At 38.1% G+C, this 14,599-nt stretch overlaps 1 protein-coding gene across 1 annotated transcript in view; it reads left to right on the plus strand.

Moving 5' to 3' along the window:
* Strn-Mlck (Stretchin-Mlck) overlaps positions 1-14,599 on the plus strand; it is a 243,780-nt gene that overhangs the window by 220,467 nt on the left and 8,714 nt on the right. Inside the window, exons 18-20 of the mRNA XM_067777186.1 lie at positions 5,284-5,643; positions 12,484-12,758; positions 12,843-13,081. Coding sequence (XP_067633287.1) covers positions 5,284-5,643; positions 12,484-12,758; positions 12,843-13,081 — 874 coding nt within the window. The remainder of the gene's footprint in view (positions 1-5,283; positions 5,644-12,483; positions 12,759-12,842; positions 13,082-14,599) is intronic.

Raw genomic sequence — 14,599 nt, forward strand, 5'->3', positions numbered from 1 at the left:
CCCGCTGAGAACCAATTGTGATGACACATTTTTATTTACAATTTTTACTCATCCAATAGCAGTGAGTGGCTTTTGATCTTTTAAGCTCCAATGAAATAGTATCTATTGAGAACCAAAAGACGAAACATGAGCGGTCACTGAAAGTTATCACTATCTGTTGTCCTTCTAAAAATCTAACATAGCATTTTCAAGTCAAATGAACTTTTTTTCAAATTAAATAAATTTTTTTTCAAATAAAATGAAACTGCTTTAATTTCAAATTATTTCTGGGCTAATGAGATCTAAAGTTTTGAACCTTTTTACTTCCTTTATATTAGGTCGGTTGAATGTTTTCCACTTTTCATACAAATCTTGCAATCAATTTTTAAGTAACTTCTCATTGAGCTACAAACGTGAAACTTTACACATAGGTTAGAACACCGTGACAATGCAACAAAAGGGAAAAAAATCCGTTCGGTGGCGCACGGATCCAAATAATTAGATAAGAATTTGAAAACTTTCAGACTAGCTTTTAAGTAATTTTTCGATGAGCTAGAGACTTGAAATTTCAAACTTAATTCAGAGGTCGATGACACGATACAAAAAAAATCCGCTAAGGGGCGCACGGGATGAGATATTCAGAAAAATCGTACGAAACGGAGGGAATTTTGGGATTGATTTTTATGTAAGTTCTTATTGAGCTACAACTGTAAAACTTCACAAATCGAATAAGACGCCGAGAAAATTTGAGGAGAAAAAGTTCTGTTAGGTGGTGCACGGATTGAAATATTTAGATAAGAATTTGGAAATTTGGTGTTTTGAGCTCGATTTTAAAGTAACTTCTCATTGAGCTACAAACATGAAACCTCAGATACAGGTTAAGACACCTTGACAAAGGAACGAAAGGAGAAAAATCCGTTAGGTGGCGCACGGATCGAAAAAATTAGATAATAATTTGGAATTTGGAGCTAGAGGCAAAAAAATTTAGAGCTTAATTCAGAGGCCGATGACAGCTGATGACACAATACAAAAGGTTTCGCTAGGGGGCGCACGGACTGAGATATTTAGAAAAATCAAACGGAACGGACGGAATTTCGGGATTGATTTTTGTGTAAGTTCTCATTGAGTTACAAGCGTAAAACTTAACAGATAGGTTAAGCCACCGAGAAAATGTAAGAAAAGGAGAAAATAAAAGTAAAATAAAAAAGTTTAAGCATTTAGGTTAGGTTGACTTGGCCCATCCATGAGGACCTCAAATAGACTGAATAAGTCCTTAGTGTTACCAGAAGTTTTGTTTTAACGACCAAACTGAAAAACCCTATCAAAAACCAGGACCTATGTTATAAAATAACTCCGTCCTCTTGGCAAATACTAGAAGCTTCCTAGGATTTAAGCCACTTGCTGCTTCTAGATCTGACAGATCCTAATAGCTGGAGTCTTAGCCTGGCAAGCGCAGGGCAAGAGCACAGAACATGCTCGATCGTTTCCTCCTCCAGCCCGCACTTCCTACATCTGCTATCACTGGCTCAGCCTAATTTAAAGGCATGTGACGCCAGAAGGCAGTGTCCAGTCAGAATACCCGTCATGAGTTACAGTCCTCTATTTTTAATGATAGAAACAACTGTGTTAGTCTAAGGTTGTAAGACCTACATATAATCTTCGACACTTTACAGCCCCGCGCTTCAACCCACGCCTTTCCTGCTTGGTCGACCATGTGCACCTCTCGCCTTCGCTTAATTTCGCCCAGCCTAATTGGGACGTCCACGGAGCAAGTTTCAAGGGATGCGCCCTTTTTAGCAAGTTCGTCCGCTTTTTCATTCTCATCTATTCCCATATGCCCTGGGACCCAATATAGATGTATGCTTCTCCCTGTCTCGATTCTCTCCAGGGACTGCTTACACTCTTACACGCATTTAGATGCTATGCTATGCGAGATTATTGCCATAATTGCTGCTTGACTGTCAATATAAAAGTTAACACGATTGCAGCTTGGGCTATTTTCTTCCAGGGTTTCTACTGCTTTGGTTACGGCTACTATTTCCGCTTGGAAAACGCTACAGTAATCCGGCAGTCTGTAGGATCTGTTTATTTCCGGATCAGCACAGTATACCGCAGACCCTACTCCTTCCATTACTTTGGAATCATCTGTGTATACATGTATCGCCTCGTCCGCCATTTGAGCACCCAACCGTCCCTCGAAGCGCAGATAGGGAATCAGGTATCCTGTTTGTCTTGTGATTGATGACGCTATACAACTATGGCCGTATGGTCGGCGCTCAAGCTGCCCCGAAGCACCGAGCCTGGTTGCAGTTGTTAAAGCTATGTTCTTTGCTACCAGATCTACAGGTGAAATGTGCAGAATGGCATACAGTGCAGCTGTCGGGGTTGTTTTCAGGACTCATGTAGTGCTAAGCATTGATAGTCTGCATACCCCTTTAATTTTTTGAAGTAGGTTGCTTTTTGTGTGGATTTCCACCAATAAACTTTGATTTTTAAAGTTTGAAATAGGAATTTGCAAAAATATTTATGAGAAGTAAAAATATAAAGGTGGAGCGCAATTGATTGATTAATAATATCTCTTTTCTAACCAACTTTCCAATCCAAGTAATGTGCGCTTCACTATTATATTTTTACTTCTCATAAATATTTTTGAAATTTCTATATTAAAATTTAAAAATCAAAGTTTAGCAAGAATATGTCTTTATATAAGGAGATATTTTTCGCTGACTTTAGTCCACTTATATAAAGTAATTGCTTAAATTTTTTTTTATTTTTTTTTTTATTTTCAAATAAAATGAAACCGCTTTTAATTTATTATTATTTTTGGGCTAATGAGATCTACAGGTTTGAACCTTGTTTCTACACCTAAGAACTATTGTGCTAATAAAAGTGCTATCTAGGCTGCCGATTCGAAAACGCCCTATCTCAGAAAACTTTTGAAAAACAACCTATTTGAGGACGCCCTACTTCAAAGCATAAATTTAATATGTTTCGACTTGAGATGGGGCGACTATGACATAACTTCAAAGGGAGGATGTTCTGCAACCAAATTTTGAGATAGGGCATTTTTGAAACGAGTCCTTAGGTAGGGCGATTCGCATAATTATGAGATAAACCGTTTTCGAACTGGAATCCGACATGGCGTGATGTTGCACACAGAAGTCGATATGTAAATTTGTTAGGGTGGGCCAAATAAAAGTTGGTATATAGGGAAAATATTGTTGACGTCAACCAAAAAGTTAGTCTGTAAAAACGTTAGCTCTTAATCTGATTTTCGTTTTTCCGTAAAAATCTGCCAAAATGACGAGAAATATAAATTCTTATAGAAAATTCAAGGATCTCTTGAAAAAATCTGGAACGATATTGTGCTCAGTTTATTAGTTTAAGGCCCGGTTTTTCAGTATAAGTTTAACTGAGTTCGTCAGTTAAACTATGCTTAAGCTTATTCTGCGTGTTTTAGGTCTACTTTAACCGAAATAAGATGAGCCGATCTGCCAGGGTAAAATTGTAGTTAACCTATTAGTTATTTGCATTCGTTCGCAATGGCGTCCAATATACCCACAATCATTTGGGCTTTAGTACCAATAGAAATTATATTGATAACTAGCATGCTTCAAAAACCTCAAGGGTTGCTCCGAAACAGTGGCCAAACTCGAGAATCATAGTGTTCTCACAAAAAAGGGGATTTTTATGAAGCAAAAAATGCTGTTACTTAAGTCGAAAAACAAAAGATAGTTCCCAACTTGTACTCATTTGTGGTTCTCTAATTGCACTCAAATGTAAGATTCCAAGACTACAGCACTTTCACGAAAATAAAATAAAACATACATAATTTTTTTAATTTATAACGCTTTTTTACTGTTACCAACCAGGTGTGTATTTCTCACAATAAACAGCTGTTGAGCTTAGAGACGATATTTTTCAACTCCACCTCAACTAGATATCCAATGTAGGAGAAATGTGTTAGATATTCATTTGAGAACTCTACATTTCTCAGAATCTCTCATAGGTTGGAAAATAATTTGAGAATAGCGTTGGAGATCAACTCCAGAACTATAAACTTTTCAAAATTTCTCGAAGGCTGGATAGTGATTGAAGAATGATTTTAGATATCAACATGAGAGCTATCAGGCTTAAGAATAATTAGAGAATGATGGCGGATATCAACTCCAGAACTTGATATATATTTCTCTAAAGCTGGAGACATATTTTTACTGTTTCATGGGTAAAGAACATCCAGCTGTTGGCGTATCTACAAAAAAGCCGTACAAAAGCTTACCCTAAAGACTGCTTTAAATTGTGACTGAAAAACTGCTCTGTATTTTAACTGAAGTTCGACCAGAGTTTACGCTTAACCAAGTACTGAAAAATTGGGCTTCGCTGTTAAAGTTGAACTGCAAGCTTTACTCGTATGTGACGACTGCAAAGTCTATGGCATTTGGAAAATATGAAAAATGTCATCCGAAATATGTTTTCTTATTTTTGATTTATTAATTTGTGATAAAGTTAAAGTAACTGTGATGATCGTCACATAAGCCCTAAAAAATACGGTGACATTTTATTTACGGAATTTTATTGTAAAAGTCAAAGTTCTATGAGTAATCTAGGTATAGTTGACTATGAAACACAATGCAGAGCCAAAAATGGTTTTATTTCAAAAGAAAAAAGCTTCATTTGATTTGAGAAAAGTTTCATTTAACCTGAACATGCTATAATACAAAAAAAAAGGGTATAATTTTATGAGATATGATTTCAATAGACGAATGCTTAGGGACTCGCTCTGCTCATCTAACTGACTGCTAAGCACTAACTTCTATCTTTTATTAACAACTATTATCAGAATGATTCATAAGATGAATTTTCATGGCAAAGATACACTAAGAGTGTTTGCCTAGCCACTGCCGATCCAGATTAGAAGAACTATTTTCTGATAGAAAAGCCTTTTCCCAAGATTTTGATTATGGTTTACCCAGGACTTGAACCCATCATGACCTACGGTATGCAAGGTGGAGCACGCTACCCGTAAACCATGGTAGCCGCCATGATCCACACTAGTGTCATACAATTCTTTTTTATCGAAAAATTTGGTTTTTTTTAATGTTTGAAAATGTCCCACTGTGCACTATCTCTAATTCAAAAAAGTGGGTGGGTATTTGTAGTTTAGTGTGATAACATTTCTTTATGCCATTTACATACTATAAAGTATTTGCTATATTTTAATTGTTACAATTTTTCCTACACTTTATCTTTTTCGGTTCTGCGTTATCTTTTTGGGGCCTGCCGCTGCTTCTTTCTCATATCTAGTCGCGCACTGCGCACGCCTCAATCGAACCAGACGGCGTACGCATACTTCGCATACAAAACATTCAACAGCGACACTGTGGTGAAGTACAATTGAGTGTAACACATCTTGGAAAGCCGAGTTCAACATTACGCGCCTACACAAGCCTCATAGTGTTGCCAGGACGTCTTCCAACGCACGACGACACCACACACGAAACAAGTGATAGTACAATTGAAGCGCTAGTACAACCCGAACAGAAGCAAATTCCTGCATGCATTTTGGAAGGGCCACAGGACTGTACGGCACTCATTGGTGGCAGCGTTAAGCTGAACGTTTCCTACGAAGCTTTGCCACGTGCACAAGTTAGCTGGTTTAAAGGGGTAAGTGAGCGTTGTTTATTTTAAATATCAGTGGGCTTGCAGCCTACTTAAGTTGTAGCAGCATTGTTGTCTGTATAAGGGTTTTGTTTTATGTTTTGTATTAATGGCATTTCAATATGTAGCATTTTGCTGCTTTACCTTAAAAGTGTGGTACTATGATACTTGCAACTGACAGTTGACGTCTAAGCAGGCAATTGGTTGACGTTAATGCACCTTAAAAGGGCATTTGTTTTAAAACAACAAATTGCGCCGTTGTATATGGCTGTAATAATAAACAAACGAATTTCCAGACTGACGTCCGACGAATGAAGTAAAGCGAATGCATTTTTTCTAGAACGTCATGATTATATTATAAATACACCGCAACACAGTTATCACAGAGCAACTTCTTAAAGTACCGCACGTATGCAAGAGTTAAAGTTTTTGTTCCGGAAGAGTTTTTGTCCCTTATTCAGACATTAACACTTCATACTCAAACTTTTAACCCCTGCAATTTCTCCTTCCATATTTTCCTTACTCGTGTCCTGTAAGCGTTTAGCAACTTGTAGATGCAACATATTGCTTATGATTTAGTCATAGCCTCTACTACACCAACATCATCTAATTGGGCTTATCCGCCTATGCGATTTTGGCTAATGTGTAACAAGTTTTCACAGGTATCCCTGTTTTGCGATATCTTGCGGCGATCGGGAGTTCCAAAGAGGGTGAAATCTTCTTCACTGAAGTCTCCTTCTCTTGATTCCAAATATTTTTGCCGATAGGAATACTGGAGTGACTTCTTTCGTTCGCATAACATGACCTAGCTGTCGAAGCCTTTGGCCTTTTTCAATACACTATGCTTAAATTTGCGGCATCACGAAAGGGACCATACATATTTCGGAATACCTTTACTCCGACACCGTTTATAGTTCAGAGCCATCATTCAGGATAAGTTTGCTGAGATAGAACATCATTTTTGCAAATAGAAGGAGTACATACCTTGTCCAAATTTAGGTTTTAAACAAGCCCGTTTCAGCGTTGTGCCCTCTCCAGTGGTATTTCGTTTCGGACTTAACTCTTCAATTGACTACTCACTCATTTTATTTCTAGTCCCACATTGTTTTCAGTGCTAGTTCGAAGCATTACTCGTATTTACAGTCTAGAATGTTCTTCAACAGTTACGTGGCTGACAAGACACAAATGCGCTGATTCTTCACTTTATTTACAATCGAATGATACAAACGACCATCTACCTCAACAATTCGGCTCCGTGTTTGATCAGATCGACGCCATGTTATTTCTTGGCAGGGATATTTTCATTCTCATTTCATTACATTTGGGTGATAGAGTCGGGTGTAAGGTGCTTTCTCCTTAACCAAAGAACAATATGTATGTCGGGTACCAAGTCGCCGTTATCATTTTTTAGTTTCCAAGTAGGGTTTTCGGGTATTGTTACTTTTAGCTAGTATAATGAAACTCCCCGAACTCACGCTGTTCGGCCCAAAGTTTCTTTCTTATAAGTGGCCAACTCTTCCATCTTCGCATTAGGGTAACGCTCAAGTACACCGCGTGTTGTGAGAAATGTGCTCCCACTGCTCGGTTAGATAGTTAAGTCAAAGATTGCATCCAGCGAGCAGAGTAGAGACATCATCTTTTCAGCCCCTAATCAGCTTTCCTTGTGCCACTGCGGGCACTTTCCTCGCTGCATAGAGTGCGTATCATGGGTGCCACAAGGAAATGTTCTGAGTATATATTTAAAGCTCGTAGAGTGCACATATCTAGGACACTGGTGCTTGTCCTGCCGTCGATCACAATTCGCAATGTAAACAACTTGGAAAGGGCTCCGCTGATTAAGAGATAGGCCAGTAGCTCCTTGGACGTTCTAATGCTGGAACCTGGTACTACAGATGACCATAACCAAGTACGACGAACCACGGTGAAGTCGATAGCCTCGGCGCATTAGAATTTTTCTTCGGTGGAATCAAAGCACTCACTGCCAAGCATAATTTTGGTTTCGGGGCATTCATGGTATGTCTTTTCTAGTTTCGCATAGATGTAGTCCTTATCCTTCTCATCCGCATCGTCTGTAGTGCGTGTGCGGATAAAAACGTGATATCGATATACCTCCCCTTAAAGTTAGTTGCGGGGGGACGCTTGGTCACAGCCGTGAAAGACAGTGATTGACTCCTGTGCACTTCTATCTATATGGCAACGTCACAGGACCATATTACCATATTACCATTTTTCCTTGCCCCATTCATTTGCCTTTACGAGGACATCAACCAGCCGAACATATCTACCTTCTCTTGAAAGAGTCCGTGCATTCCATGCACAGGTCTTCCGATCGTACGCCTTAAAACGGTTGTAGTGATGCGAGGTTTCTTGGAACGAATTTTATTCAAAAAAGGTTTTTGCGTGACGCGTCCCAAGCTACGCGACCAAGCCGAGTGCAGGATTTGGAATTTACTCACTTGCCCTTATTCTTACTTTTACTCTAACTCTAACTTTCACGCTCCATATTCCTCTTGTTTTCCTTACTTTTCCGACTTCCCTCCCACTTACCCTACTTTTTGTTCCCATTTCATTTGTTTTCTCTTCTCTTTCCTTTCGTGTCCCCGTTTCCAATAAGGAGAGATATTACAATTTCTAAGGAAGTAAAAAAGTAGCAAAATAGTAACATTTTCCCTCCCTACTGATTTAAAATTCATGACCGTACTATGAGGGCCGTCAAATTTTTCTTGTTGTACTACTGACTTCCTTCATCTGTTTTGTTTTATTGCGTTATGGTTCCGCTCTAAAAAGTTCGCATTATCAATCCATGTCATTTGGTTTGAGGTTTTCTTTGGCTCTTCAATTGCATTTAAAACAATTGACGCAAGTAAAATTTTTTAAATATCTAACAAAATAATAAAACTTAACTAAAAAGCTGAGGTAAACAAAAAAATTGCACTTAGAAATAAGAAAAAATTTAAATAAAAGAAAAATGTCACGATCAATTTGCGGTAAAGGTATGTAGGTTCTGACGCCATTCAAAAAACGTTTGTCTGTCTTTGAAAATCGACAATAAATCGACTTTCAAAGTTTAAACAAATACAAAAATAAATGAACGAAGACCGCAAGAAAGATTTTTTTTTTAATTTTTTTGCTTTTTTTTTGTGGCTGTGTAGGAACGTGTAACAGGGCTTGCTTTAGATATATTTCCGAGGGCTTAGCAAATGAATACAAAGAAAACAAGTAAAGGTGTCTAAGTTCGGGTGTAACCGTACTTTATATACTCAGCGTGAGCTTCAATTGTACATTTAATTTTACCTTGCAGTGAAGATCTCATTGTTACTAAATTTGGTACTTTCTGAGCTGTCTCTGCTTTTCCCAGATATTTTAATAAATTTATTGCATGTGGAATCACTTCAGAGACGCAACAGACACCTGAGCTCGTTATTTTTGTAATCTCTTCGAATGGTTTGAGGAGTTTGATACATTGTTCCAATAGTTCCCATTGTCAGATTTATTAAAGTTTCATGATCTGCTATGTACAAGCAGGAAAACAGGTGTCCACTTGTCTTAATCCAGCTAACGCGCCCAGACAAGCATGTATTTCATGCCGAATATTCGGCGGCCGAATATTCGGCGCTTCGGCCGACAGCGTTGCCGAATATTCGGTATTCGGCCAATTCACTATTCGTGGCATCTCTATAATTTTTATTCGAGTTATGGCTCCCGAAACACAGATAACTGCTTAGTCATGAAAGGGGCGGTGCCACGCCCATTTTTTAAAATTTGAAGTGTTTCCTATTTGTTGTTATAAATCCAATTGGGAAATGAAATACCATTGATATAAAGCCCTTTTGCAAAGATAAAGCTTATTTCATTCGTCCATGACCCTTTTAAAAATATTTTCTATAAAAATGGGCGTGGTCCTTATCCGATTTCGTTAATTTTTCTTCAAAGCATTCCATATACTAAAGGCAACCTCTGTGCCGAATTTTGTTACGATAGGTTTTAACGGTTTTTGATTTATGATTAATAATATTTGTAAAATTGATTTTATCACAAGTGGGCGGTGCCACGCCCATTTTAGAAAAATTTTCAAATTTTTATCAAGAGTCTCAATATCGGCCCACACGTCAAATTTCGACATTCTTGGTGCTTTATTTACTAAATAGTCAGGTTTTTTTTGTTTTCCAAAATGTTATATATATAAAGAGTGGGCGTGGTTATCATCCGATTTCGCTCATTTTCAACACCAATCTATTATGCGTTCAGATCAGCTCGTGTACCAAATTTGGTGAGAAATCTCAATATTTACTCAAGTTATCGTGTTAACGGAAAGACGGGCGGATGGACGGACACGGCTCAATCTAATTTTTTTCGAGACGCTGATGATTTTGATATATGGAAGTCTATATCTATCTCGATTCCTTTATACTTGTACAATCAACCGCTTTCCAATCAAAGTTATAATACCCTGTGTACCAGTACAGCTGGGTATAAAAACAAAGAAATAACAAGTAAGGAAGGCTAAGTTCGGGTGTAACCGAACATTACATACAGAGTTGAGAGCTATGGAGACAAAATAAGGGAAAATCACCATGTAGGAAAATGAACCTAGGGTAACCCTGGAATGTGTTTGTATGACATGTCTATCAAATGAAAGGCACTAAAGAGTATTTTATGAGGGAGTGGGCCATAGTTCTATAGGTGGACGCCATTTAGGGATATCGCCATAAAGGTGGATCAGGGTTGACTCTAGAATTTGTTTGTACGATATGGGTATCAAATGAAAGATTTTAATGAGTATTTTAAAAGGGAGTGGGCCTTAGTTCTATTGTTGGACGCCTTTTCGAGATATCGCAATAAGGGTGGACCAGGGGTGACTCCAGAATGTTTTTGTACGATATGGGTATCAAATTAAAAGTATTAATGAGCGTTTTAAAAGGGAGTAGCCCTTAGTTGTATATGTGAAGGCGTTTTCGAGATATCGACCAAAATGTGGACCCACAACAACTTCTGTCGGGTACCGCTAATTTATTTATATATGTCATACCACGAACAGTATTCCTGCCAAGATTCCAAGGGCTTTTGATTTCGCCCTGCAGAACTTTTTCATTTTCTTCTACTTAATATGGTAGGTGTCACACCCATTTTACAAAGTTTTTTCTAAAGTTATATTTTGCGTCAATAAAGCAATCCCATTACCATGTTTCATCTATTTTTTCATATTCGGTACAGAATTATGGCATTTTTCGTAATTTTCGATATCGGCCATATTTTATACCAAGATAAGGTGACTTCAGATAAGTACGTGAACTAAGTTTAGTAAAGATATATCGTTTTTTGCGCAAGTTATCGTGTTAACGACCGAGTGGAAGGACAGACGGTCGACTGTGTATAAAAACTGGGCGTGGCTTCAACCAATTTCGCCCATTTTCACAGAAAACAGTTATTGTCATAGAATCTATGTCCCTACCAAATTTGACAAGGATTGGTAAATTTTTGTTCGACTTATGGCATGAAAAGTATTCTAGACGAATTAAATGAAAAAGGGCGGAGTTACGCCCATTTTGAAATTTTCTTTTATCCTTGTATTTTGTTGCACCATATCATTACTTGAGTCGAATGTTGACATAATTTACTTATATACTGTAAAGATATTGAATTTTTTGTTAAAATTTAACTTAAAAAAATTTTTTTTTTAAAGTGGGCGTGGTCGTTCTCCGATTTTGCTAATTTTTATTAAGCATAGATATAGTAATAGGAGTAATGTTCCTACCAAATTTAAACATGATATCTTCAACGACTGCCAAATTACAGCTTGCAAACTTTTAAATTACCTTCTTTTAAAAGTGGGCGGTGCCACGCCCATTGTCCAGAATTTTAATAATTTTCTATTCTGCGTCATAAGGTCAACATACCTGCCAAGTTTCTTCGCATTGTCTGTCTTTAGCAATGAATTATCGCATTTTTTCTGTTTTTCGAAATTTTCGATATCGAAAAAGTGGCCGTGGTTATAGTCCGATATTGTTCATTTTAAATAGCGACCTGAGATGAGTGCCCAGGAACCTACATACCAAATTTCATCAAGATACCTCAAAATTTACTCAAGTTATGGTGTTAACGGACAGACGGACGGACGGACGGACGGACGGACATGGCTAAATGAATTTCTTTTTTCACCCAGATCATTTTGATATATAGAAGTCTATATCTATGTCAATTAGTTTATGCCGTTACGGATTACCGTTATGCGAACAAAGTTAATATACTCTGTGAGCTCTCCTCAGCTGAGTATAAAAATAAATGAACGAAGACCGCAAGAACAATTTTTTTTTAAATTTTGTGTTTTTTCTTTGTGGCTATGCAGGAACGTGTAACCAGGGCTTGCTTTATATTTCCAAAGGCTTAGCAAACGGATACAAAGAAAAAAAAAATTAAATAAAAGTAGAAAAACTAAAAAAAATAACAAAAAACCATCGCAGCTCTTGTGCGGGTGATAAATTTGCGTTGTGTGACTGTTTGACTTGACTGACGGCTTAATGAGTTTGACTGATTTGTTGTCTTGTCGGTGTGTTGGTCTATTGATCGTACGTTACTTAGCTGTGCTGTGCCCCTGGATTCCAGTGTTGTCGAATGCCAATGCGAAAAGTTTGATTGCCTTATTGTTGTATTTTTTTTGTTTTTACAAAAATGTGTAGCAACATATACATATAAGCTGACAATTCAACACCTATGTACACCACATCAAATATTTATTGTTACATTTGAACCATATTGAATGCCTTAATTTAATTAATATTCGCAATAATTTACATTAATTTTTTTTTAGCTTTAAAAAAGTAATTATAATAAAAAATTTCTTTGTAGTGCCGTCCCATTGTTGAACAGCGTAATATTTCTATACGTAGCAACGCTAAGCGTTCAACGCTTTTAATAACCGATATTGTGGCCGATGATAGTGGTAAATATACGGTGGAGATTATGAATTCGCTTGGCAGTGATGCTGCCGCTGCTTCGGTAGCTGTGGAAGGACCACCAGATGCACCCAGCGGCAAACCAAGCATATCGCAAGGTCCCGATCGTATTGCTGTAGCTTGGTGTGGACCACCCTATGATGGTGGTTGTATGATAACTGGATTTATGTAAGTGTGCGCGCGCCAATACATAACTACACATGTGCTGTTATATTTCTTAATTTTTTTTATTTACTTGGAAATTTTTTTCAGCATTGAAATGCAACATATACCTGCTGAACTGAATATTGATTGCAACTCATTGACTGATGGCGAAAGCGATTGGCGTGAAATTGCTACCGTTGTGGACTCATTAGCGTACACCGTTAAGAATTTAACACCGATCTCCACGTATCGATTTCGTGTACGCGCCAAAAATATTCATGGTTGTAGCGCACCCAGTTTGCCCAGCGATCCGGTTGAATTGCAAACTCAAGAAGTCTCAACAGAAGGTAAGCTTAAATATTTTTCATGCATTAGTAGTTCATACATAAATGTGCATGTAAATTTGTATACAACCTGTTAAGCGGAGGTTAGGTTTGGTTTATAATTAGGACGCTAGCTCGCCAGTGATGTGGAGAAAAGTTGTGGATTTGTTGTCCACAGAAAATACTCGACCTCCCTACTTGCCTCACAGATACATGATGGCAAAGTAACGGTACTTGATTCCAAATCCGAAAACGACTTTAAGTATGGTCTTCCTATGACATGTGGCAGAAGCGGTGATACCAACGCTCATTCTTTCTTCTTATATTTTTTCTCACACGGCTCTAGTTAGACGTGACGATTGTTGGAGCCCACGCACTTCTATCTACGAAAAAAATTCTGTGAGCCATTTTGTCCGTTTTTCTAGCGGAGGAAATACTTCCCGCAGCTTTTGGGAACTTCTGACGATGCGACAGTCCTTTAGAGGTACGCTCGAGTACTAGCACCTTGTGATTATATACCGATTCTCGTTAAACATCGAAACGTTTAGACTATCGCCCGACCCTCTCCCATTGGTAGCTTTGGATAACGGTCCTAGTCGAAATTTGAATAGAGTGTTCACATCCAGGACACTGGTACTATGCCGGCAATGGATCACGACGCGATCGATTTGGTTTCGTTTCCCTCAATCAGGAGCCATCTAAGTTGCTTACTTTAAGCTGAAGTATTCTAGAACAGACCAACATCCAACCCGTTGAGAAATAAAACCCTCGACAAGCTGAACCACGCCTTTCCCCCAATATGTAACGGAAATATACTTCTCTCCAAACTAAAGAGATGGAACCCAAGTTAGCCAAATGGCCGACAGGTAAATGTAGAAAGGAAACATCTTAATAAAGAAATTTTTAACAAAACGGTGGTCAAGTATGTTGGCCACCCTGCATATCGAAACTCCCTTACTCAACTAAAGCAGCTGATATAGTTTTTTAAGCAGTAATGACAGCGTATCCCACCATTGACGAAATCGGCTTATAAAATAAATGGTTGTCTCCCTGATATCTCCAATTTTTAAATCGCTTAGTTCAACACTGACACAGACAAAAACTCGTGCTTGAAGATGTGGATAGTACAGACAGCACAGTAGATATCCACATTGATGGACTTGCACAAGCGAAAGCCAGCTACCCTAAAATAATGGTTGCAATCTATATATCTCATCTTCGCGCTCATATAAGCATGACTGTTGCAAGAGTACAGGGTCTTGAAAAAATCTTCAATTTATTCGCCATATGCTGTTGAGGACAAAAACCAAGAGATGCAGAGGGCAACATGCAAGGCAATCGGCTGGCCACATTGGTATGCATCCAGCTCGAACAACATAAAAAGAGCAGTTTGCGTTGAAATTTGTACCTATTCAGACTAAACACCAATCATCCTTTCTATGGTTAAGAAACTTTTCTGACAAGGATAAACTGGGAACCCTGTTGAACCTGGTGGTTTCCAAGCATTTTTGTTAGAGGATCTTGATCTGGCCGGGATTTTCA

This window comes from Eurosta solidaginis, chromosome 3, assembly GCF_040869045.1.
Source record: "Eurosta solidaginis isolate ZX-2024a chromosome 3, ASM4086904v1, whole genome shotgun sequence".
NCBI classification, from domain to species: Eukaryota; Metazoa; Arthropoda; class Insecta; order Diptera; family Tephritidae; genus Eurosta; species Eurosta solidaginis.